At 39.5% G+C, this 22,017-nt stretch overlaps 1 protein-coding gene across 3 annotated transcripts in view; it reads left to right on the top strand.

Annotated features, from left to right (window-relative positions):
- The window catches only part of LOC124861661 (interleukin-1 receptor accessory protein-like 1), a 445,259-nt gene that overhangs the window by 411,308 nt on the left and 11,934 nt on the right, over nucleotides 1–22,017 (top strand). For all 3 annotated transcript variants that reach the window (XM_047355550.1, XM_047355548.1, XM_047355549.1), the window contains 3 exons: nucleotides 2,748–2,893; nucleotides 7,852–7,998; nucleotides 16,704–16,874. In XM_047355550.1, the coding sequence (XP_047211506.1) occupies nucleotides 2,748–2,893; nucleotides 7,852–7,998; nucleotides 16,704–16,874 (464 nt within the window). The remainder of the gene's footprint in view (nucleotides 1–2,747; nucleotides 2,894–7,851; nucleotides 7,999–16,703; nucleotides 16,875–22,017) is intronic.

The following is a 22,017-nucleotide window of genomic DNA, read 5'->3' as shown; positions in this document are numbered from 1 at the left end:
GGTGCAGCCACCAGTTCTTGTGTAACTATTTAGGATTCCCATTTTGCAAGAAAAATTTGTATAACCATGAAATCTACCATGCTATAAAATGCTACAGCTAGGTGGAAGTGCTGTGACTCTAACTCCCAGACAGTTTTGTGCAATCTGTGACACTCCCTGTACAGTGTTTCTAAAGTACAGAAAAGCATATTATTGACTCTGGATCAAAAATTAACTACCCATATGTTATAGTGTTTTTATGAGTTTATTTGCGTAATAATTCATCAAGACCCAATTAGTGATTACTGCACTGCATATGCTTTCTGCACTGGGATAGTTTCTACAGGAAAAAGATGTATTCCAAGCAATAAACATAAAGGGTCTCAGCACTGCAACTAAGTGGTAGTTTTCAAATGTAAGCAGATTATTGAACTTTATATGGAGGCTATGCTTAATATACTTTCTTGTTTCTATGGAAAGAAAAAGGAGCCAGGCTACTGGATATTTGGGTATTTAGCAGTTCGGAGCTCATCACTGATGAATCTTATAGGAAAACCTGTAATACTAAGGTCATGATATATGGATTGTTTAATAAACGAGTCGATGCTTAGTGTTTTGACCTAATTTCTTTATTTCTTTCCTTCGTACAGAATATCTGATTTGGCATTGTTTGGAATCTGTTTAAAAGGCTGCAGTTGGGAGGGAATGCTGAAAGTCTAATGACAATCCTTTTATAGTTTTAATAAATTAAAAACTGACTTTTGATCATTTTACTGAGGCTGAGGAATATTTTTTTCATCCTATTGGTTATTTAGATGAATTTCCATATGGTGTCATGTTTTCTGAGTGAAATTACTGTAATAAGATGCTGTATTTATTACAGATTTCTTCTATTTCTGCTTTTTTGACACACAAAAATGTTTCATGTTTAAAGGTCATCAAACAGATTTTACCATCAGACAAAAATAACTGTAGTAAATACAAAAAGCAGTTTTCATATGATGATTCTAATAAGGGAAAAAGCTATCAAAACCATCCAGGTAAAAATTTAAATGCCCAGTTATAAATTAACTGTGATTAATCATGTTTTTCGGAAAGCTGAGTTCAGTACTGTATAATAATTCATAGTTCAAAACTAGTGACACCCAGACCTGATGAGAATCAGACCTGTAGAATCAAGAAATAATTTTAATAGAACCTGTTTGACAACATAAAGTAGGCTGAAAGATCACTAAAAGCAACACATCATGTCCTGATCTAAATTCGAGAACAGATGTCGTTTACACCAGTCAGTCTGGAAATAGTTACAAAGCCCCTTTTATGGATTTTTATGGAAGTCACAGTGAGAGCCATTATCTACAAATGGAAAGAACATGGAATGGTGGTAAACCTTACGAGGAGTAGCCCCGCAACCAAAATTACTCAGTGAGTTATCCAGAAGGTCTCAAAAGAATCCAGAACAACATCTAAAGCACTAAAGGCCTGACTTTTCTCATTGAGGGTCAGTGTTCATGAGTCAGCAGTAAGTAAAACAATCTGATAAACCCCAACACTTCTGGGAAAATCCTCTATCTGCTAACAAGACAAAGGTGTCATTTCAAAAAAGAACATACCAAGAGGCAAACATGGTGGTGGGAGTGTAATAGTTAGATGCTATTTTGTTGTTGCTGGACCCGAACAACTTGCTGTAATTGATGAAACCCTGAACAGTATCCATCTATCAGTTTGTGACCTAAAGCTCAAGCATATTTTGGTTATGCAGAAGGAAAAAGACACAAAGCATTCTAGGAAGTCCACCTCTGACCAAAATACTCTGTCGTTACTTCTAACAGGACATTTATGCAAAAAAAAAAAAAAAAAAAAACGCGTAAGTGGCTTTATTTACTAAAGAGCATTAAGATGACTCAGTGGAACAGAATTCCTAAACAAGGATGTAAAAACCTCATTGTGAATTATTGCAAACACTTGTTGACGAGGAGGGGAATGGTATTGCTGTTTTTGGACAGGGCCAGGTTGGTTTGAAAAGCTTTTTTCTCTTAATAAATGAAATCATTCTTTAAATACTGCATTTTGTATTTACTCAGGTTGTCTTGGTCTGATTTTACTTTTGTTTAATGATCTGAAACATTTAAGTATGACATAAAAGCAAAAAAAGAAGAAATATTTGATGAGGGAATATATCAATTCCCAGCACTGTATAGAAAGATAGGCGCAAAGCCACAGGATAGGTGGGTTTAAAGTGTGAAGAGAGCATGTCTGATATACCTGATATGAAAGTGTGTAATGCCAGGTATTTTATGATTCTTACTGCTGGCACAACTCAAATTCCTGTCAGGAAAACCTTTTTTGTTAGAAAAATCTGTATTTCTTTTTTTTTTTAAGAAATCAGTGCAGCGTATTTATTCTATTTTCATTTTTACAGAATGTCTGATCTGACATTGTTTGGAATCTGTCATCATAAAGCAGACATGCAAAATTTAAAGCACAACTTCTGCTCTGTGCACCCTCTTATCTCCTGCTTTCTTCTTTTCGTTATTTTCAACGAGACTCCTTAAACACAGACTGCCAGAATCAGCTTTGATCTGAACCTCCTAGCCTGTGATCAGACAATTACATCCCCTTTTTGAGAAATATTATTGGTTCTTTTCAACTCTTTGTTGTGTGTTTGTTTCATTTTACTGACCAAAAGCCTTTTCAGCTGAAGATGATGCAATAACTACCAGTTATGCTCATGCACAAATTTATGAGCTCTGTGCCGACCCCTGCAGGACTATCCGGGAGCACCTCGGAGAGCAGGAAGTCTCCATCTCTCTGACCATCAACTCCTTGGAGGAGAGCGATCTTGGCAACTACTCCTGCTACGTGGAAAACAGCAACGGGCGGCGGCAAGCAAACATCCAGCTCATCAAGAAGGGTGAGCCAAAACACCTCCAGCAATTTTTACCATAAATCTAACAGATGAAAAGACAGGCTGAATATTTACAGCTGACATGTTAAAGCTGTGAAGATGGATCACACAATTTAAAACCAAAGGCCTTCACCGAGACAGAGGAGTGAATCTCCGGCAGCATTTTACTGATAAAATTAAGGACTACTGGGGGATTGTGGGAAATGACTCCATGTTTCCCACCGCAGGGTTAAAATAACAGGAAGCTATAGCAGTATGATGCTTGACATGCTGTTTGACTACCCTGCAGGGACCCCTTCTTCTACCCTTTTTGATAGGGATTTATTTTATTTCAACATTTTCCCTACCTTGCTCCCTCAAAGTTAATTTTGTGACAATTTAAAACAGAGATGCAGATTATTTTAGTGTCCTTCTTACTTAAAGTACATAGGGGAATGTCTCTGCAGTCTTGAAGTTCTAGGTATAGAATACATTAACATAGTAAGATATTCCTCCTCTCTTTAAAGCTGGAAGCCTTGGATCTAACTTTGATGCCAGCCCAGTTCCCCTCCATTTGCTATATTAAAGGGGCTTATGCTGCATGGTGGAATCTGAAAATAAACTGCTGCAGATTAGCTTCTTAGCATTTTTTGAGTTGTTTTTTTCTGTGTGCATTTCGTTTTGGTGCATTTTACAACTGCTCAGTGTTTACATTACTTTAAAAAAGGCATCTTAGTGTCTTCAGTGTGGCTCTTGATGCGCAAAGTGAATGTGGTTATTTCACTCATTTGATTTGACTTCTTGTGGATTCTGCACACACAATCATTTCCAGTGGCAATGCATAGGGTGAAACTCAAGTCCTCATGTCCCAATAATACCAGCATCATGAGCATATAGGGCCATGCTAGTTTTCACATCCCTAAGACTTTTTCACATTTTGTCTCAAACAAAAACAAACATCCATGTAAATTATTGGGATATATGTGGTGTATCAGCACAAAGTGGTGCATATAAAAATGTACTTTAAGATTAAAATCTTAAAAATGGGGCTCTCATTTGTATTCAGCTCCCTTTACTCTGATAGAGGATGGTATAACTGCAAACCAGTTTAGGTGGATATGGTTTACTATTTCAACTGACAGGCGGAGCAAGGAGAGTCTTAATCAGAGGAGAAGCCAAGAGGCCCATGGTAACTCTGGAAGAGCTGCTGAGATTCCCAACTCAGGGGTGAGAATGTGTTAATAGGACAAGTACTAGTTGTGCGCTCCACAAATCTGAAGGTGCTCTGAATCATGGTGTTGGCAGCGACATGGTGTCTGCTTCTGCAGGGTTGAAGGGGAAATGGATGGAGTAAAATTCTGGGCAAACCTGGAAGAAAACCTGTTAGAGCCTGCAAAAGACTTGAGACTGTGGGAAGGTGCACAATCCAGCAGGACAAAAACCCTAAACATATAGCCAGAGCTACAATGGCATAATTTAAAGCACATGTATGTGTTATATTGGCCTAGCCAGACCTAGATCAAAACAGGACTGAAAAATTACTATTCAGAAACTCTCCATCCAATTTTACTGAGCTTGAGCTGTTTTGTAAAGAAGAATGGGCGAAAAAAATAGATGTGGTAAATCTGGTAAAGTATTGACTCACGGAGGTTGAAAAAAATGCAAACAAACGTTTAAAACTATTTAGCATTTTCCTTCCTCTTCACAGTTATGCATTACTTTGTGTTGGTTTATCACATAGTATCCCACTACAATACATTCATATTTGTGGTTTGTTTCGGGTGTGAATACTTTTGCAAGGCACTAAAAAGATGCTTTCCTAATTTTTTGGCTCTTCCTCATCCTTTCATAGTTCACCCTTGATGGAGAGATGCTGAAAAAGAGTGAGAGGAAGTAATGAATAGCCCTCTTCCATGCAGCTCGATCATATCCAGTCTTTTAGTCATCAGGACCTAATTTGTCTTAATCTGTCCCTCTGCAGCGCTGCTACAATATAGATGCCAGGCAGAGAAGGATTTTCCTCCTCCGCTGTAATCTTTGCAGCTTGAAATGCAGCTGGCTCAATATGAGGTCCGCACATTCGAACAGAGACTCGGGGTGAGCAAAGGCAGGAGGGCAGAGGTGGAAAGGGACATTGAATTAAGAAGGAGAAGGTTGGTAGGTGTGGAGTTTTTAGTAGTGCTCATTAACCACAGCACCTCTCTCTGAGAAATCAGGCAAGACAGGGCGATTTCCAGAACCAAAAGGAGATCCAGCTGAGCTCAGAGGAGGATGGTGAAACCTGTAGTCATGCTGCTCCGAGTTTGTTTGCCTTTTTTTGTTCACGTACGTGCTCAAACGTCCATTGGTGAGTTTGGCTGAAGGTCACTAACAGACAGGCGTGATGAAGCGGAGCAGGCCATGCTCGTTAGCTTTCAGGAACATCATCCCTCATCATGGGAGCTGTCAGCTTGAAATCCACTGCAGGGAGCTGGGCATCGCTCACTACAAAGAGGTTAAACGCGCACCAGTGATGGATTGTGATGCATGAGAGAGTCCTTTCTATCCGTGGTTATGCGTGCATGCAGCGCCGCAGTTAGTCCAGACTTTTACTGCTGGGCATTAGTAAGCCAATGAAGGCTGACTATCCAGAATTTGTGAGGGGTCGCCAGGAGGAAAAGTTGAACTGTTAAAGATAGGGTGACATCAGACAGAAACAAGGATCTGAAAGAAAGGCATGATCAAACGTGTCAGAGATGCACCAATCAGAGGTTGGATTTATCTCTTTTTTTTGTAAAGTTTTATCATCATGTTGCACGGTCACGCTCTGCTTCAGCTTAATTTTTTTTTCAGATGGTCTCACATTTTTTTACAAGCGCCCTCTGATACAGGGTAGATTTCATGGTGGATTTTCTGATGTGAGCTGGCCAGGTTCTGCTGCAGCAACCTGGCCAGCTACTCAAACCATGACGCTTCCACCTCCATGTTTTACAGTTGGTACGAGGGTTATTTCCTGCAAGGCTGTATTGGGGTTATGAGAATATATATTCTCTGTTCTGGTGTCAAAATAATTAAGTTATAGAATCATCGGTCAGATGTAACAGACCAGACTCAAAATTCAGCTAAGTACAGAGAACATTTAACAAGATTTATTTCAAATCTGCAGCTGGTGGGAGCAAGGACACCTTTTCAGGAGCACCCTGGACACTGTAGTAAGATAGTACTGGTTAGTGGCTGTAAAGGAAACCTATAATTTCTAGAGACTTAAAGGAAATGCCACTAACCTCTTCAGGGTCGTTATGAGTGCTTCGATCCAAGCAGGGTGCTCCTCTTGTTCCTTGATTAGCTTGTTCCTCTAAATAAAGGTGATTGTCTCCATATGCATCTCTAATACCTGCAAGCAGTGATGTTGTTCACCCTTCTTTGGAGGGGAATCAGGAAGTGACAGGCGAGCGGCGATGACATCCCAATCGGTTACAGCAAAACGAGTATAGAGCAGGCCAGGTTCAGTAGACAGAAGCCAGAGGATTCATCAGAAAAAATCCAGAATGCAGAGGGTCAGCAGGGAGAAAGTTATGGGTCATGCACAGACAGGCAGAGATCAGATCCCTTATTCTAAGGCTTGACAAGGCTCGGTGGTTGGGACAGAGAAACAGGGTTGATGTCCAGAGCTCAGACGTTTGGTAGAAATCAGACAAAGGCAAGGCAAAGCAGGAAAATCCAGACCACAGAAATGTGGCTGTAACAAGGAGATCAAATGGGGGCAAGGAAGAAATGCTGGCCCTCTACTGGCTGGAGCATTTGGTAACTGGCAGGTAAATATTCTGTTTACAGCAGTGGAGATACCAGAGCAGAGAACAGGCTGGCAAATAATCATGACGAAAGATCATTATTCCAGACATCCTGGTCTATGTTCTTTGTGGCAAACGTTCTTTGTGGCCTTCATGTTTTCCACAGAAAGCAAAGATTTCCTTCATGTAAACCATCTATGAAAATATAGCTGTAGGTCCCATTATGACATTGTAGTGTTTTGAGAGACTTCTTTTAGCATCTTGTGGTCTGCTTTCAGTTTCAGCTTCAGTTTTCAGTTTCAGTCAGCTTTTCTTGGACAGCCAGAGCTGGGAATATCGGCAGATTTTCTTTGAATAGGAGGCAAGTTGTTAGAAACCCCATCATTGACGTAATTTAAACTAATGTACTATAAATCCAACAGTTGAATTTACCCTTTCGTGATCTGTTTCACTTTTGCACGAGGTCCTGCCAAACTGCAGAGACGACTGATGGCAGCAGAAGCAGACTGATTGGATCTGTCAGGTGATTCAGCAACCACCTGAGAGCTTTACAGCTTTGCAGCTTTACACACACTCGTAACGAATCTTCATAAGTTTGGCAGCGCAATCTGTCACGCGCCATTGTCACACCGGTTACTCCGGTACGAGTTTTTTATTATCCGAGTCGAGCCGGGAGGCATCAAATGACAGGCATAGAAGCAGGTTTTACTTTCATTCAGCTCTGAGTTTAACACTGCCATTTTAGTGAAAGTACAACCTTTACTTTGATTACAGAGGGTCTTTGGAAGGGAAACAGGCCCACAGCATCATAGATCCTCCACCCTACTTGAAAGTGGGCATGAGGTGTTTTCCTGCAGACTGTTTCTTGTGTTTTGTCTGTTACTTTATTTTTTGTCCAATAATGACAATTTTCTGAATACTCAGAACTTTAGGAAGAGGGTCTATCATGCCCACAGCGTCATAGATCCTCTGCCGCACTTAACGGCGGTGTTTTTCTGCATATTCTTTCTGTCCTTTTTGTATTTAAATGTACGCCTAAAAAAATCTGAATATCTTGAAAAAGTTTCATATTTTTGTGACTCATTACAGAAAATGAAGCCTTTGTACCTGTAGTCTGTTACGTTGCTTTAAATACTCTTGAACGCATTTTTGTCTGTTTGGAAAAAATAACAAAGTCTTCTTTGTCACCTCTTTTTTCACTGTGTGGAACATCAGCTGAACTGATGTACACTGTGGAGCTAGCCGGAGGTCTGGGAGCCATCCTGCTGCTGCTGATCTGCCTAGTGACCCTCTACAAGTGCTACAGGATCGAGCTCATGCTCTTCTACAGGAACCACTTTGGCAGTGAGGATATTGATGGAGGTAAGTTATTCATTGAAAAACTGTGATGCTCAAGATTTCCTCACGATTGTCGATTTCTACGGCACCTTTCGTTACTACAAAAACATTTTGTCTTTCCCAAAAAGGAATCAAATCCCAGTCGTGACCAGTGTCGGTGTTGCTCTGCACGCAGATTTATTTTTATTTAGAAAGCACCTGGGCTACTTATCAAGTCATAAAGCTGCAGGTGGCTCCATTTTTATGCAAATGCGCTTCAGCTCGAATGACTCATTGGCTCCAGCTGAAAAGCCTTGCATAATTTCATCCAGTTCTCGGGTTTATGGAATCTTCTCCACCATCTCCCACTGGAGCAGTTAAATAAATACTGCTAAATATTCACTATGTTGTCCTCTGAAGAGCAGGAAGTAACTCACCAACCACCAACTGATACAGAATAAAGCTCCAGTATTCAGCATGTATGTCATTTTGCTTGCAAAATGTTGCCAGCTGCAGATCTTTTTTTAAAAAACATCTTTAAAAAAGTGAGATTGAAACAAATTCAGAGGTTTACATTGTAGGGTATATTTAGAGGTTTTTAAGAATAAGCCTCACAGTTTAGAATGTCAAAGCTTGGCTTTATAAAGTAGTGGAGGGGCAATATATTCTGCTAAACACTGACCATAAAGCAAATCAAAACACTGCCCCTGGGCCAGACAAAGGCATTAACTCTCAGACCTCATCACCAGTGGCAAAATGGAAAAAAATCCCCTTGATTGGACCTGGTGGGTGAGTCTTAGCTTGAGAATGCATCAAACTGAGTCAAGGAGCAAGTTTTAATTTGATTCCCCTGTAATGAGTCTCTGAAGTACCAGCGCTGCAATGAATTCAGGAGGAGTGAGATTAGTTCAGAGAGGCTGCAAGGTTTTGCAAAGTGGGAAGAAGCAGCTGGAGAGTTATATTTGTTAAAAGGGAAAAGTTATTTGTGGAATTTTATTGAACGTCATTACCTCTGGCTTTGTTGGATCTCCAGCACCGAAGACAGGGAGTTTGGGCCTTCAACCTAAAGCCAAACAATTGTCTACTTTAATTGGGCCACCAGAGTGAGTGCTTGAAGAGAGAAACAAAGTTTCAATTTGCTCCTTAGAAGAAGGGGATCAGGTCCTCTGGAGCTCTCAGGAGATCCCTGGTGCTTTACATGGTTTGTTAGATCTTTATGCTGCCACCTCTGGCACAAAGGAGTTGTGGGTCCCAGCAATAGTTTCTTGTAGATAAGTGCGAATGATTTAAATATGAGTGTTCGGTCTCTAAGTATTGATAAGAAAGGGTTCACCAAGATCCCATCTAGAGGGGCTTGCAAAAGTAGTCCAGCCCCTTCTTCTTTTTCACATTTTGTTACGTTACAACCAAAACTTCAATGTATTTTACTGGGATTTTATCTGATAGACCAACACAATGTAGTATATCATTGTGAAGTGAAAGAAAACATGATAATTACTCAGTCAGATTTGATAAAGATTGGATATGGATATACAACAGTTTTTAATTCTAGCCCCAAATTCTCAGTTGCATTTACATTTTTACTTTGATTTGGCCATTGTGACTATGCTTTAATCTTGAGCATGTAGTTCTGGCTGTATGTTGAGGGAGAGTCAACCTACACCCAACTCTTAAGTGCTTTGCACGTTTTCTCCCAGGATTGCCCTGTCCGTGCTGAAGAAAAGCTTCCCCACCTTATGTTACTGCCACCACAATATTTCAGAGCACCTTTTTTCACGTTTGTTGTGTTCCCTACATGGCTTAAGGGCTTATGGCAAACTTTACACAGGACATCTTATTGTTTTCTTTCAACAACGACCTTGTTCTGTCTTGCTGACAAATTCTCCTACCGGAGCTGTGGATCTCTGCTGCTCCTCCAGAGTTACAATGGGCACGGTACCCGTGCCGCAATATCCTCCCTGCCCGGCCTATTTTATAACCTAATCCATCCCTGACCACCCTGTTGTGTTTCTCTGTCTTTATGATGCTGTTTTTTTCATTAATGTTCTCTAATAAACCTCTGAAGCCTTCACTAGCTGACTTCTGATTTGGTTGCCCTGAATTTTACTCAGGTGTTTTATTATAAAGGGGACCTGAATACAAATGCTTCTACTCTGTCTAGATTTCTATTGGTAAAAATTATTTGATCATTTTCCTTCTACTTCACAATTGAGCACTAATCTGTGTTGGTCTGTCACATTAAATCCCATTGACATTTATGGCTCTAATGTGACTCAATGTGAAAAACCTCGAGATACGAGTTCTTATGCAACACACTATGATAACCGCTGCAGAAGAGATGCATATGAGATATATTTGCACAGACACATACTTGACATCAATAAAGGCTTTGAGCCATTGCCTCAAGTGCACAGAGATGTGGTTTTCTCCTGCAGAAACCCCACACAAGCTGCCAAGAAAGTGCCAGTGTTTGATCATGGCCACTCCAAGTGCTAATTGAACGCCCTCCTCTGCCAGATGTAAAATTGTAAGCTGTGCGTAACAATAGGATGGACTGTCAGCTATTTGTCAGCAATGCAATTTAGTTAAAGAGCGCTCACTTGTCACATTGTGTGGGTGTCACCAGAATCAATAATAGGCTTCATGATGACAACAGGCGAGTTGGGCTTGACAAAGAGGTGGGAGCTCATCAACACTGTGCCATAAATACGAATGTCATCGTTGTCAAGGCAGCAAGGACTGATGAAGCTCGCTTGGTGTTCAGTTTGGAGATTTAAAACGCTAATGGTTTTGTTGCACACATGGCAACTTTAATGCATATTTCCTCACTAACATGAGTTATAAATAGATATTTGTCACTGTTTTTGATCAGCTACAGCTGATTGTGGCTCATTGATGTCAGGTTAATCCATTGTTTATAAGATTTTACATAATTGTGATAACTTTCTGATTAACTGGTTGACAATAAAGTTGTCTGTGTGACTTGTGGGTGAAACATTCAGTCTAAAACTAGAATCCTGATAGAAAACCTGGTTAGTCTGAGCTTGAATATTTTCTTATCAGATTTCCCACACAATCTGGAAAAGCCTGGAAAAATGCTGAGTTTGAAGAAAAAAAGAACTGTAGGGAACAAATATCTGTACATCCAGACTTTATTCCCTGTTGTGTTGTCTAAATGTGTCCATAAATCCATCCATTCATGCTCTTTCAGCTCTGATTTTTGCTGGTTCTGTATTTGCAGCATGAGCTCTGTAGAAATATGTGTAGTAAGACTATAGTGAAGGTTTTTAGTTAATGTTTGAAAATAGTTAAACTGACTCAGAACTGATATTTGTGCTACGAATGACTGAGTTGTTAACCTGTATATTTTTTAAGTGTTATGTAGTCATGAAGTGTTTGAGTCTGCAAGGACAGTAGGGAAATTTGAATTGCAAACTGTTTAGAAACCACATTTATTTCAGTCAATTTGATTTATTAACTTTGCTATTAAATAAAAGCTTTAATGCCTTGGTTAAAAACCCGAACAGTTTGCAGCATCTAAAAGCATGTAAAAGGCTGCTTATACACTGATTGGATATTAACAAGCTGTGTTGTCTTTTTTTCCGGACTGATTTCTCTTTTCTGTGTATGGATTATCTAAAAAAGACAGCAGTACTTGTTGCTTTGCCCCTGCAGATACAAAACTGGCAAAAAACTGAAACACAAAAATCTTTTGTAAATCATCTCTGTATGCATTAAGGTCAGAGAGAGATTTAAGACTGAGGGCTTACAAAATACATGATAAAATGTAAATACCATTCTGCATACAGGAAAATCTGCATTATTTTTCACAAAATTAATTAGCTTCTCAGTGTTAGTCAGTGTTTATCTAATCTAATGCAAACCCATGTTATTGTGATGCAATTAATAATGGAAAACAAAACATTTTGCTTGAAAAAAATAAAAATCCATCCACTCATTAACAGCCAGTTCTGTCTTCTTCTGGAGCTCCAGAGTTAAGAATGTTTGTTACGTTCGTATCTCACGTCCATCAAATGGAACGGAGCACAGCAGATATCACAGCAGAAATTTCCGCCTCCGACTCTCCTGACACTCTTCACTGGAAGTTCAAGAGTTCACCATGTAACTGTGGGCCATCTGTGCACATGCACGCACCCTGAGCGCACGTGTGCAGCGTCAGAGAAGCCGCACGCCTTGCGCGGTGCAAAGACGTGGGTTCGGTTTAGAAGGTAGATCCCTCAGCTTTATCTGATAGTGACTTCTCAAGATGCTGGAGGGGAATTAGAGGAGGAGGCGGGGTCAGTCTTTTTCTCCTCTCTGTTTTTTCCCTCCCGATGAGTGAATCACCTACACTAAAATAGGCCTTGATCTGCCTACACAGCATTTGTTTAAATGCTAGCAGAGAAAAACTGAGACAGAGATTTATGCCTCGGAGTTAGTTATACTAAGTAAGGTAACATTTCAATTATTTTTACATGTCCCCGGTGCTGTAAAATAAATTGCACATTATAAAAACAAGATAGATTCATTACAAGGCGTCATGTAAGAGTGGTGTGCACTTGCCAAATATCAAGATTACCCTTTGGGAAGTAAGTGAATCTTGTTGACAGTCTCAGCTCCGGAGAGAGGCTGATGAGTAAAATGGAAGGACATTAACGGAGGTGCTCTTAACATCAAAATTGAGATGGGAACATTGAGTTACAAAATCTGCTTTTAGCTTTTAAAATTTTACCTTTAAATGATGTACTACATTTTTGTTTGGCAGGTACAGATGTAAATATCTGTGTGGTTAGGGTTTTACATAAATAGATGACAGTTGTGATCTTGAATACTGCCCTAGCCCGGTAGTGTCCACTTCCAGTTGTTGGGACCTCAGCCATTAAAGTATGTCATTTTCTGGAACTTTCAATATACATCGCATTAACCTACCTTAAGATCAGCCCAGGAAAAGGAGGAGTCAGAGCTGGAATGTTTGACCGAAATACAAGCTTCCTCCCTCCGCTCAGTCTCATTCCGGCTGCAGACAACAGCTAATGATTGGACCAGACCATGCATCAGCTAAAGGCCTTGAAACTCGCGGGCCAGTAAGGGTTCTACTTTGAATCCTTGGATCCAAAAGTGACTATGATCACGGCGATTGTATGCAACAAATTTAAGTAATGATTTGCTGTTCAAGTACCCAGCATTCATTCATAAAAAGGGGGTAATTGAGACAAGCTTGATATTCTCTTCTGAGACCTACAGAAGTGACTTGTACCCCAGAGAACTCCCCACAGCAGCTTTAAGTAAAGCGGTTTTCTCCCACGACCTGAAGGAGAGGTATCGGGACCGCAGTGCGGACGGCTGAATAAAGCCACTGCAAAAATCCCTCAATCATAATAATTTTATTTTACACTATGGAGACGCTTTGTCTGCACATATGAAGAGGCACTCAGCTCTGCATCCTGAATGCTTGAATTTATCATATAATGACTTATTTTCTCGTTAAATTAGCTAATAACCATCGGGCCATATGGGGGCACTCATAGAGCACTGAACTTTAATCCCCAAATGGTCAGTTTATCTTTGAATATTTGGAAAAAAACTGTCTGTCATGGTAAAAGTATTGACTCAGTGGAACTCTGTACATTTTACACCTTTAATCCCAATGCACATGTACTATACACATCACAAGTCATACATACATACATAAAAATTTGATCTTCCACAAAATGCAACTTATTTTCTCACATGTTTTATTATTATTTGAAAGAGGGAAAGAGTACAGGTGCTGGTGAACAAACATACATACACACACAACATATACAAAATATGAATAAATGTTAGCAAGTCTAATACTGTTTGAAGATCAAATTGCTGGTGTAGAGGCTTTTATATGTTTTTGTATTCTCTTTTAAAGTAGTTCATTTTCTTTTCCATTTCCTTTTAAACCAGGTAGGTCAATTGAGAGCTAATTCTCATTTACAATGACAACCTGGCTTCTAAAGTGTAGAGGTACCAATGCACAAATGGCCAATATTAGTCCTCATCACAATCATCATAAATTAATTAAATAAATGCAAAAGGCTTAATGAAATATACAAGTAAATAAATACATACTGAAATTGATGCAGCTTTCTGCCCTGTTGCTCCCATTAGCCAGGTCCTGGAGTGAACCGCAGATGGAGCACAGAGGAATATGGTTTAGGTTTAATCTGGACAGGACATATGGACATCAGTGTTTTAATCTGATGAATTAATCTGCAGGATGTGATCAGTTCCAGGCCAGGCTGTGCATTAACCAGCAGGTGATGTCCATCGGTTTATATTTTAATATTGCACATTTATGTTGTCAAAGGTTAAAGATGTGATAATGTTAGATTGCTCCGAGAGTCCATTTTTGATTTGAGATGACACCACCTCCTGCCTGAAGACACTTTGGTCTCAATTTAAAAGGGAAACTCCTCCCTTGCTGCTTGTAATTACTTCTACTCAGATCCTATGACATCTGGCTGTTAAGGAATGGGCTCAACATGGTTGTGTCACAGTTCCTGCTGCTGTACATTTCCTAATTTAAACGGTGTCTTTTTTTTATTTTGTTTACTTTTATGTGTTTTTATAAATGGTCTTATAATACTTATTTTAATTTCTGGTATTGTAAAATGTTCCATTTCAAAAGCCAAAACCAAATAAAATGTTCATCACTGTTGTGCTTTGCAAAAGTGTTCACACCCCTTGAACTTTTCCACTTTGTTACATTGAAGCCACAAACTTCAATGCATTTTATTGGAATATTATGAGCTAGACCAACACAAAGTAATGATCCATTGTATAGTAGACAGAAAAGGATGCACGGTCTCAGAGGTTTGTTAAAGAACATTAGAAAACAAACAGCGTCATAAAGACCAAGGAACACAGCAGACAGGTCAGGGTGAAAGTTGTAGAGAAGCGTCTCACAGTGCACCTGTTCAGTTCATCATCCACAAATATAGAGTATGAGGCCATTAATCAAATAAGCCACTAAACGCCCCCCAAAAACCATTGCTAACTCTGGAGGAGCTGCTCTAGCACACCAGATTCAAATCATTTTCTTCATTTTCTTCTCAGCAAGCCATCTAGGCCTGCGGATGGCAACTAATGACTCATTGATTTAAATCCGGTGTCTAACAGCAGGGAAACACCTAAAATATACTGCAGACAGGGCCTTGAGGACCAGGGTTTTCCCAGGAAACACTGCTGTAGACATCTACAGCTCAGTTCGAACAATCTGTTGACAAATCCTATATCAGTCAAGCACTCCACAAAGCTGGCATTTATGAGCAATATCATTGTTGAGAAAAAAAAAAGACCTAATAACCTAGTTGAAAGTTGCAAGCCAAGTATGAGACATAGCAAACATGTGAGGAAGGCAAGTCCGGTCAAATGAGACCAAAATTGAACATTCTATCCTATATTCTTAAGATTTTGGCAAAGCTAATGGTGAAGATCACCCTGAACACAGCATCCTCACAGTAAAGCATGGTGGTGGCAACGGTGTTGCATTAGGGGAACATGGATGGAGCTAAATACAGGACTCTCCCAGTAGAAAACATCTTAGGGGCTGCTAAAGACTTGGAAAAAGAGGAGGATTGCCTTTCAGGAGCTAACGACCCTAAACATACAGTCAGAGCTACAATAACATGGTTTGATCAAAGCATATTCATTTGTTAGAATGGCCTAGTTGAAGGTCCATATCTAAATCCAATTAAGCATTTGAAGCAAGGGTTAAAAAACTATATTCACAGGTGGTCTCTATCCAGTCTGACTGAGCATGAGCTATTTTACAAAAGAGAATAGGCAGAAATTTGAGTTGATGTGTAAAAGTATTGGAGAGTTACCCCGAAAGACTTGCTGCTGTGGCTGCAACTAAAAGTGCTCCAAGTATTGACTCACGAATAGAATAGAAATACACCTACTATAGAAATTCTCTTGTGTTTATTTCATAAAATCCCTATAAAATACGTTGAGGTTTGACAGTATGGAAAAAGGTTGTTGATGCATAATCTCACAAATCAAGCATTTTTATGAATTTAAATGTTTATGACACTTTCGTTGTTCCTTAAACAGTCGTAGTTAATTTATAAACCTGATTGAAATAAGTGAACAGGTTTAGAGTTGTGGCTGACACGCCTGAAGTGATTTGGTTGTTTTGCTTTGGAGCCAGAAGCCATTATCTCCAGTTCCGATAGAAGCTCTGGGATATCTCTGCGTCTTCCATTCTCCTGATTTATTTTACTGTTGTGCTTTAAGCTTAAGAAGACACATAAGCTCTTCCTTCCCGGCTCACGTTCCATCTCCCAGCTCACTACTTTGAAATCCATCATCAATCTTTGCTGTCATGTGGGTGATTGAGCAGCGCCACGCGACGGGGCAGAGAGGACGGAGCTGGGCATTTAGCTCAGCCTGGAGTCTAATTTGTTTTGCCTGCAGAAGGCACAATAGCCATCAAGGTAGCATAGTTTGTCAGTTGGGACGGAGTTGTAATGAAAAACACTCAGATGGGCAGAGGTACCAGAGGTCAGTGGGATGGAGGCGTCCTGTCTCAAAGTAGCCTCCCAATGAATGAATATACCTATCCGCACCAGTAACAAAACAGATTATAAGCATATGAGGAGGAACAGAGTATATTTATGATGTAGGTTAAGGAGTTTGAAAACAATAAAAATTATTTTAGTATGTATAATTCACTGATTTAACCCATCACTGATGGTTTTTCTTCCATATGCTTGTAGAAAACAAGGACTACGACGCGTACCTGTCCTACACCAAAGTGGACCCAGACCAATGGAGCCAGGAGACCAGAGAGGAGGAGCGCTTTGCCCTGGAGATCCTCCCCGACGTCCTTGAGAAGCATTATGGGTATAAACTCTTCATTCCAGACAGGGACTTGATCCCCACAGGAAGTAAGCTCTCTCTCATGGCAATGTCAAGTTGTGTCCAATGTGTTGTGGCTTGGTGTTGCTCGTGTAGCTGTTGTCAGTGCAGTGGTGATGCCATGTTCGTTGGCTTCTGTTATGCATTTGTGCCGTTGCATAACAAAGACATGAAAGAGCACCATCGTTTTCATTTTGATCATTCCGAGTTTAGCTTTTTCTAACCACAGGCTGAACTGAAATGGATCAGTTTCTTAAAATCAGCTTCATTTTAGGAGTATTTTAGATTTAAAAACCTAAAATTACAAGAATTCAGATAACCTATTCAAATTCTGTCTTGTAATCTCACTTGTGATCTCCCTTTGCACATTGGACGGTCATGGACAAAATGCTACATTTTACTGACTTCATATTTACACTTTTATAAGGCGCAGAAATGAACTAAGTAGAATACATGTCACATCTGGTGTTAAATATTTTAATTTCTTTTATTTTTAGTACACAAAAGCTTTTATATTTGGTGCTGAGAAATAAAAGTGGAAGCTGCAACAATGAACACCTGGAAAAATTATTTTCTTAATTCTAGGAAAAAAACTTGAAGTTTAGAAAAGTATTTTAGGATTATTTTTCTTTAATTTCCTTTCATTTTGATGTTATCTTTTATTTTTAACTCATTTGAACACTTTGACTTTTTTGTTACTCTATCGTTTTATTGTATTCTGTTTTATTATGTTTTTCTCTTTCATCTTATTAATATTTAACAGGCAGTATTTTCAGCATTTTGAATAACATTTAAATCTGTTTTAGGCTCAATGTTTTTTGAGTCTTGAATATTATTTTTTCCCTCTCTTTTCCATGCACAAGCTTTGAAATTACATGTTTATAAAGAGACCCAAACTGGACACTGTACATTTGGAAAAAGATATTAAATATTCTGGTAAGCTTCTAGTGGCCTAAAGTTTTTTAAGGAAAAGGGAATTTTATTTTCGATTTTATTTTTTACTTCATTACATTTTTTTTTATTATTATTTTTGTTTTCCAAATTTTTTGTTACATGCATGCGTGACTTTTAAACTTGTTTCAAGTCAAGGTTTTGTACAGTGGGGAGAACAAGTATTTGATACACTGCTGATTTTGCAGGTTTTCCCACTAGCAAAGCATGTAGAAGTCTTTCATTTTTATCATAGATACTCTTCAACTGTGAGTGATGGAATCTAAAACAAAAATTCAGAAAATCACATTGTGTGATTTTTAAATAACTAATTTGCATTTTATTGGATGACATAAGTATTTGATTAATCAGAAAAAGAAAACTTAATATTTGGTATGGAAACCTTTGTTTGCATTTATAGATATCAGATGTCCCTCCAAAGATTTTTGATTGGGTTCAGGTCTGGAGACTGACTTGGCCACTCTAGGATCTTGAGATGCTTCTTACGGAGCCATTCCTCAGTTGCCCTGGCTGTGTGCTTCGGGTCATTGTCATGTTGGAAGATCCAGCCACGACCCATCTTCAATGCCTTTACTGAGGGAAGGAGGTTGTTGGCTAAGATCTTCTGATACATGACCCCATCCATCATCCCCTCAATATGGTGCAGTCGTCCTATCTTCTTTGCAGAAAAGCATCCCCAAAGAATGATGTTTCCACCTCCATACTTCATGGTAGGGATGGTGGTCTTGAGGTTGTACTCATCCTTCTTCTTCCTCCAAACAAGGCGAGTGGAGTTTAGACCAAAACTTATCAGACCACAAGACCTTTTCCCATACCTTCTCTGGATCATCCAGATGGTCATTGGCAAACTTCAGACGGGCCTTGACATGTGCTGGCTTGAGGAGGGGGACCTTGTGTTTCCTGCAGGATTTTAATCCATGGCAATGTAGTGTGTTACTCTTAGTCTTCTTTGAGACTGTGATCCCAGCTCTCTTCGGGTCATTGACTAGGTCCTGCTGTGTAGTTCCCTCACCTTCAACTTGATCACTGATGTCCCACGACATGAGATCTTACATGGAGCCCCAGACTGAGGGAGATTGAGCGTCATCTTAAACTTCTTCCATTTTTTTATAAGTGCACCAACAGTTGTTGCTTCTCACCAAGCTGCTTGGCTATTTTCCTGTAGCCCATCATAGTCTTGTGCAGGTCTATTAATTTCATTGTGGAGAGGTTGGAGTTTGTTTAATTGTGTGTGGACAGGTGTCTTTTATACAGATAACGAGTTCAAACAGGTGCAGTTAACGCAGGTAATGAGTGGAGAACAGGAGAGCTTTTTAAAGAAGAACTAATAGGTCTGTGAGAGCCGGGATTCTTACTGGTCGGTAGGTGATCAAATAAAAAATGCAAATTAATTACTTAAATATCACACAATGTGATATTCTGGATTTTTGTTTTAGACTCACAGTTGAAGAGTACCTATGATAAAAATTAAAGACTTCTACGTGCTTTGATAGTGGGAAAACTTGCAAAATCGGCAGTGCAACAAATACAGGTCCTTCTCAAAATATTAGCATATTGTGATAAAGTTCATTATTTTCCATAATGTCAAGATGAAAATTTAACATTCATATATTTTAGATTCATTGCACACTAACTGAAATATTTCAGGTCTTTTATTGTCTTAATACGGATGATTTTGGCATACAGCTCATGAAAACCCAAAATTTCTATCTCACAAAATTAGCATATTTTATCCGACCAATAAAACAAAAGTGTTTTTAATACAAAAAACGTCAACCTTCAAATAATCATGTACAGTTATGCACTCAATACTTGGTCGGGAATCCTTTGGCAGAAATGACTGCTTCAATGCGGTGTGGCATGGTTGGCAGGCCAATTGAGCACAGTGATACCATGGTCAGTAAACCATTTACCAGTGGTTTTGGCACTGTGAGCAGGTGCCAGGTCGTGCTGAAAAATGAAATCTTCATCTCCATAAAGCTTTTCAGCAGATGGAAGCATGAAGTGCTCCAAAATCTCCTGATAGCTAGCTGCATTGACCCTGCCCTTGATAAAACACAGTGGACCAACACCAGCAGCTGACACGGCACCCCAGACCATCACTGACTGTGGGTACTTGACACCGGACTTCTGGCATTTTGGCATTTCCTTCTTTCCAGTCTTCCTCCAGATTCTGGAACCTTGATTTCCGAATGACATGCAGAATTTGCTTTCATCCGAAAAAAGTACTTTGGACCACTGAGCAACAGTCCAGTGCTGCTTCTCTGTAGCCCAGGTCAGGCGCTTCTGCCGCTGTTTCTGGTTCAAAAGTGGCTTGACCTGGGGAATGCGGCACCTGTAGCCCATTTCCTGCACACGCCTGTGCACGGTGGCTCTGGATGTTTCTACTCCAGACTCAGTCCACTGCTTCCACAGGTCCCCCAAGGTCTGGAATCGGCCCTTCTCCACAATCTTCCTCAGGGTCCGGTCACCTCTTCTCGTTGTGCAGCGTTTTCTGCCACACTTTTTCCTTCCCACAGACTTCCCACTGAGGTGCCTTGATACAACATTCTGGGAACAACCTATTCGTTCAGAAATTTCTTTCTGTGTCTTACCCTCTTGCTTGAGGGTGTCAATAGTGGCCTTCTGGACAGCAGTCAGGTCGGCAGTCTTACCCATGATTGGGGTTTTGAGTGATGAACCAGGCTGGGAGTTTTAAAGGCCTCAGGAATCTTTTGCAGGTGTTTAGAGTTAACTCGTTGATTCAGATGATTAGGTTCATAGCTCGTTTAGAGACCCTTTTAATGATATGCTAATTTTGTGAGATAGGAATTTTGGGTTTTCATGAGCTGTATGCCACAATCATCCGTATTAAGACAATAAAAGACCTGAAATATTTCAGTTAGTGTGGAATGAATCTAAAATATATGAATGTTAAATTTTCATCATGACATTATGGAAAATAATGAACTTTATCACAATATGCTAATATTTTGAGAAGGACCTGTACTTGTTCTCCCCACTGTAGTTGTTGAAAAGACAGAGCTTGGCTATGATGGAAGTGCACCCAAACTATAGTTTAACGATTAGAAATAATGCTACATACTGAGGTTTTAGATGGTAAACAAAGATAAAAATGTTAAGTCTCTATCCAAACAGATACATTGCCTGCCTCCAACTGTCTAATTATATGGAAGCCAGTTGTCAGGAAGACCAAGAAAGGACTTTAGAAATGACTAAAGTCAAAAACTAAGCTGCTGCACATGTGTAATAAATAAATAGTGCGAGACGTTCACCAGAGTAAAATAAATCAACAACTTATGTTTTGTTGCTACTGTATTGATCACAAAACAGCACCTAAAGCTATTAGTTATAAAGCACACGGGACAACAAAACAGAGCTATGTTATTGTTCCAGGCATCGTCTGAGCAGCAGAGACAGACAATAAAATAGGAATTTAGATACATTTATTAAATGAAAAACTTAAAGTTACATTTTGTAGTTGTCTATTTCTCACAGAAGAACTTCCTCGCTGATTCTGGTGTTCCTGCAGCTCTGGGTCTGCGTCGCCCCTATTGTTTGAAAAATGCGTCAATAAACTCATGCAATGAACTCATGCAGCACTTTCAGGAAGTCTCGCCTGCAAAAACTCGCTGTCACCTGAGCTGTACAGTAAGAATGCTTAGAAGAAATGTTTTTTTTAATCTTTTCAAATGTATTAGACTGATAAGTAACTTTAAAGAATTATTTTCACACAAACATCCACATTCTGTAGCTTGACTTTAGATCATGCAGTCATATTTCAGGAGCGTGTGTTCCCTTCTTCATCTATACTGAATGTTTTGAGCTACAGATCTGGTCAGATGTTGCCATCGACTCGTGAGCATGAACGTCGCAAATTTTGGGGTTTTGTTTAAAAACAAGACTTTAGTGCACATGTTTGAATTTCTGAATTCCCACAGAGTCAAACCTTTACATAAAGGCTTAAGTAAGTACATAAATCCCCTCTAATTTTAGATAATTGCCCTGGAGCTCATTTAAATGGCTGTGCTTTTATGCATATTTTCAATATGCCTGAGGTCAGGGCCTTTCCACAAACCTTTATGCTGGCCCACTTTATCCCAGCTATATCATTTAATTTTTTATTTATTTGCTTATTTTAATAGGAAGAAGTGTCAGTTTTGGTGTGTGTGTGTTTGGGATCTTTGTCTCATTGGACCTCATAACTGTGTCCGAGTTTTA

This window comes from Girardinichthys multiradiatus, chromosome 24 (genome assembly GCF_021462225.1).
Source record: "Girardinichthys multiradiatus isolate DD_20200921_A chromosome 24, DD_fGirMul_XY1, whole genome shotgun sequence".
Lineage (NCBI taxonomy): Eukaryota > Metazoa > Chordata > Actinopteri > Cyprinodontiformes > Goodeidae > Girardinichthys > Girardinichthys multiradiatus.
Note: the sequence above shows the minus strand (reverse complement) of the source record. Positions and strands in the feature narration are given on the sequence as shown.